The sequence below is a fragment of the Cnephaeus nilssonii genome (assembly GCF_951640355.1).
Source record: "Cnephaeus nilssonii genome assembly, chromosome: 12".
Lineage (NCBI taxonomy): Eukaryota > Metazoa > Chordata > Mammalia > Chiroptera > Vespertilionidae > Cnephaeus > Cnephaeus nilssonii.
In genome coordinates, this window is record NC_137083.1 from 52006666 (window position 1) to 52011442 (window position 4777).

Below are 4777 nucleotides of genomic sequence, written 5' to 3' on the forward strand. Positions count from 1 at the left end.
TACTACTGTTATGCCCAGAACTCGGGGTCCCCAAGAAAAACCACCAGGGAACCAAACGAGTCCAATGCAAAAGCAAAGAGTCTGTATTCAAGCTAGCTTGAGCTCAGTCCCACATGCACACACACACACACACACACACACACACACACACCAGCGCAGTGGCGAGGTGGGGAAAGGAGGAGCCTTGGGAGAACAAAGGCTTAAAAAGCGGGTCCAAAGCAGTGGGCAGGGGGAACGTTTGTGGCCCCGTTGATTGGGCAGGGGGCAAGGGCAGGCGTCTGGTTACACGGGGGGGGGGGGGGGGGGTACTGTGCAGCTTGCCTAATTTGGATTGAGTCTACTTCTCTACATTCCTATTGGCAGGTTTATGCAACTGTTACATTCTCGCGGTTTTCTAAGAAAAAGGAGTCATATACATAGTTACACAGGATGGAGGGTACAGTACATTTTGTGCTGTCCTGCTCTGCCCTTTCACTACATCCCTAAGACACAAAAGAAATGCAATTATTTTATTTTTATAGGCAATATGCACATACGATTACACAAATAATAAAAAAGTCTTAAAAGGCATGCAGTGAACAGTCTTGCTCCCTTCCCCATTCTTTGTGCCCATCCCCTACCACAATCCCACAGACAACCACCTATTAGTACCTTATCATGCTGTTAACAAGCAAATATAAATATAAATATGCAGCAGATCCTGGGCATTTTGTTACAGTGTTGCCATAGGAACTTAACTCTCATTTATATCAATTCACTTATGGCAAAACTGGCTTTATACTACATTATTTTGCCACTGTTCCAAGGACCTATCAACAATATTAAGTGAGGACTTACTGTACATTCATTTCTACTCTGTCCTTACACAAAAGGCTGAATGCTAAAATTCAATGTACTTTGCTTTTCTCACTTACCAATATAGCTTGGAAATCATTTCTAACCATTGAAAAAAGAGCTTCTTTATTCTTTTCACTGCTATATAATATTTCATTGTACAGATAAACATAATTTTTTTAACCAGCCACCTATTGATATCCCATTCAATTACTAATATTACAAAAATGTTGTAACAGATACAACTGTGCTTATGACATAAGCGATGGAAACAGTGGCTGGGAACAGAGTGGGGTAGATGAGGGGGAGGGCAAGGTTGGGAAATGCAGGAAATGAGGCATGAGGACAGCTCAAGAAGAGCTGGATAATAGCACTGTAAACCTGGGGGTTGTGAGGGGCACAGGAAAAGGAGAACTAAGAAATACAGTGGAGAATCAGAGCCACAGACGGAACCTACAATGAGGAATCAGGAGAGAACGTGGGCAGGAAAGGACAAATGACGGGGACAGGAAGCAGAGGGTGGTGTCGTGGACCACGAGAGGGCTGGAGAATGTGGGAAAGAAACTCCCTCTCAGCCTGGGAGCCAGCTTGGTTTGTCACTTCAGCCCCACGCAGCAGCTCTGATGCCCCACCTCCTTCGTGACAGGCAGCATGATCTGGGGGCTGTCAAGTGAGAGAATACCTCCTTACCTAGCTCTTCCTGAGAAAGTCCACAACTTAAAAGGTGTGTCTGTATGTAAAAGTCAAACCACCGTGGGATTGCAAAGGTGCCCAGAATTGTGGAATGAGTTTCTTCTCTATACGATGCAGAGAAGAAATGAGGCAACAGGACTTTGGGAAAGGAAACCAACGAAATACGTTTGAGCCAGAAAAAAATAGGGAGCTTTACATGTAGGACACAAAGCACAGGACATATGGGAAAATGATTCAAAACCTAGAATTAAGTAGTCATTCAATTCTGCAGTTGAAGAATATTTTTTCTAGCCTTTTCTGTTTAGAAATATAAATATTACATATATATTATTTTTACATTTAGTTTTTAAAAGTTTTACTGTGAAATATGTCATAACTTGAAAAAGCATATGTGTTTGCGCACACACAGGGTAGAGCAAAAGTAGGTTTACAGTTGTGAGTATGCAAAACAAAGAGTTTATTCTTGTATTATTATTTACTAATTATTGTATTATTTTCCACACAAACAACTGTGAACCTGCTTTTGCCCCACCCTATATATGTATATACAATAAACTGAATTTTAAGATAATAAAATGAACTTTTTAAGATAATAAAATGAATTTTCAAGTTAACAAACAACCATGTTAAAAACCATGGCCATGACTTAAAAGACAAGACTTTTGTTGCACACAGACTATTTGATAATGATAAGATGGTGCTCCAAAGATAAGTAAGTACTTTCCGGTCTATTGTAGAATCCATAAGAATTTCCCCATGTAAAAGCCTTAGGGCATGAGAATCCTCCCAACCCCAGCATGCACCCTTGTCTCTCAATTCACAGGATATCCTGTCTCCAACTGCTCTGACCTGCCATCCTGTCTACAACCCTGCTCCTTTTTACCACCACCCCTTCCATCTTCAATGGCCTTAACTGTCTTCTATGCTTGTTATGCTATGCTCTGCAAAATACTTTTAAACAGTTACAAGAAAGTATCCCTAACCAACCCCACCCAGATATGGTTATTTCTTTCCTTTGTATTCTCCAAGACAAGGCTCTATTTGCATTGTATTCATTCTAAAGTGGGTTTTTCCCCCCAGTTATGTTTATCAGTTTGGGGTTGTTGTTGGGAAATGAGGTCTAACCAAGACATCTCACAAGAAAAGAGCTATTCTGAGACAAAGTAATGAGTCTTTCCCTAACTTGCTGGCTCCCTGGAGTGGAATACCCAGCTCTTTTCATTACTGTTATGATGAAAGCCATCTTCCACCTCTCACTCAATAAAGCTCTGAGATTTCTCATTTTCTCCTGAGATTTTGATGCCTCTGGTCCCCAGATGACAACAGAGAAGTGGGGTCCAGAAGGAACTTCCATCTGTTCTGTGTGATCTCTACCCTGGGGCTAGAATACAGGAAAACCTGGTCCTTGTGAGGGAAGGGAGCGGGGAAAGGAATATAGAAATGTAGCTAACAGAGAAAGGAGATGAAATGCTCCATGTCAGGGTTGAACAATGTGAGAGGTTGTCTGTTTTCTGCCCTCCATGCAACCTCCCTCAGCCAGGGGCACAGCAAGGTCAACTCCCCCTTTTTACTTTAGCACCAAGAATACAGTCCCACTGCCCTCCCACATTTGGGGCTGGCATGATGATATGAGTCATGCCAGGTAAGAAAATGTCTCTTTCAAGACCTTCCCTCCACACCCTGAAGAAGTGTCTGTATGATCATCAGCTCTGAGGTTAGTAAGAGGTCAGGGCTGTGGAGTGAGTTCACTCTCACTATTGCCAGTCAAGAAAATCTACAGGGAGGTACTGTCACTGTTGGACCTTGGGGAAGAAACCTCAAGAAATGGTTGAAGCCTGAGGCTGGACTTGGGGTCATGCAGAGAAGTAACAGAGGGACCTTTAGGCAGTGAGATCATGAAATCATAGGACAATCTAGGGGAAGATGATCCCAGCACTTAGAATCAAACATTTAGGTCAGCTGACAGAAAATGAAGTTTCCTTTTCCTTGCTTTTTCCAGTCAAAGATTTGATTGTTCTAAAAAAAAAATCACACACATTTTGTATACTTACATTTGTCAAATTTATATTGTAAGACATATAACTACAGAAGTATAGATAAATGTATCCATTGCACTTAAAAGTTAATAAAGTGAACTCACATACAGGAACCACCCAGTTACAAAATGGAACACTTCCAGTTTCTTAAAATTCCCTTGTAGATTACAGACTATTTGGTGATGAAAAGGATCATTTCAGATTTGAATTAGGGCTTTCAGATTACTCGGTTCCATGATGATGAGTCCATGATTGTCTTTAGGACAGAACTAACCCTTGAGGAGTTGACAGCAACGTTTCATGACATCTCGAAAGGCCTCTATGAATTTGTCATTCCGGAGGGTGAAGATAAATGGGTTCAGAAAAGGAGTCACTACTAAAACCATCACTGATGCTACCCTGTTGTACTCAGCTGCCTGCGTTTGCTTGGGTTTCACGTAGAGGAACAAACAGGTGCCATAGCCGATCACAACAACGGTGAAGTGGGAGGCACATGTAGAGAAGGCTTTCCTCCGGCCAGAGGCTGAAGGGATCTTGAGGATGGTGGAGATGATGTAAGTGTAGGAGACAATTGTAGGGATCAAAGAACCAACAATAATGAAGACAGCCATTAAAAAAAGAATAAGCTCTGTGAAAAGGCTGTCATCACAGGATAGTTTGAGCAGCTGCCCTCGGTCACAATAAAAATGGTCTAACACATTTGATTTGCAGAAGGTAAGCTGAAATGTGGCATACACTGGCCAGATTTGAAAAAGGAACCCAAACACCCATGACATAATTACCACCCAGATGCAGGTGTGGCTGTTCATAATGATGTTGTATCTCAAAGGGTTACAGACAGCCACATAACGGTCCACAGCCATCACTCCCAGTAATACCAACTCCGATGTGCCCAAAGAAAGGTACAAGTATAGTTGTGCACCACAGGCAGTCAAAGATATAGCCTGCATTCCAGGGAGCAACAAGCCCCAGAGCATCAAGGGGACAGCAACGGATGTGATCAGGATCTCTAGGATAGAGAGGTGGCCAAGGAAAAAATACATGGGGGACTGCAGACGTTTATCAACATAGACAGTCACAATGATGACTATGTTTCCCATTAATGTCACCGAATAGAGGAAGAGGAAGACAGCAAAGAGGATATTGTGTTGTTCTTTGGAACCATAGAAACCAAGGAGATAGAAGTCAATGTTGCTAGAGTAATTCTTCAACAT

The 4777-nt window shown here is 42.1% G+C and overlaps 1 protein-coding gene across 1 annotated transcript; it reads right to left on the reverse strand.

Moving 5' to 3' along the window:
• Positions 1 to 3832: 3832 nt before the first annotated feature.
• OR9A4 (olfactory receptor family 9 subfamily A member 4) lies at positions 3833 to 4777 on the reverse strand (the record flags this gene model as incomplete). The annotated part of the gene is made up of 1 exon (XM_079786020.1): positions 3833 to 4777. The coding sequence occupies one exon, from the start codon at positions 4775 to 4777 to the stop codon at positions 3833 to 3835; it is 945 nt and encodes a 314-aa protein (XP_079642146.1).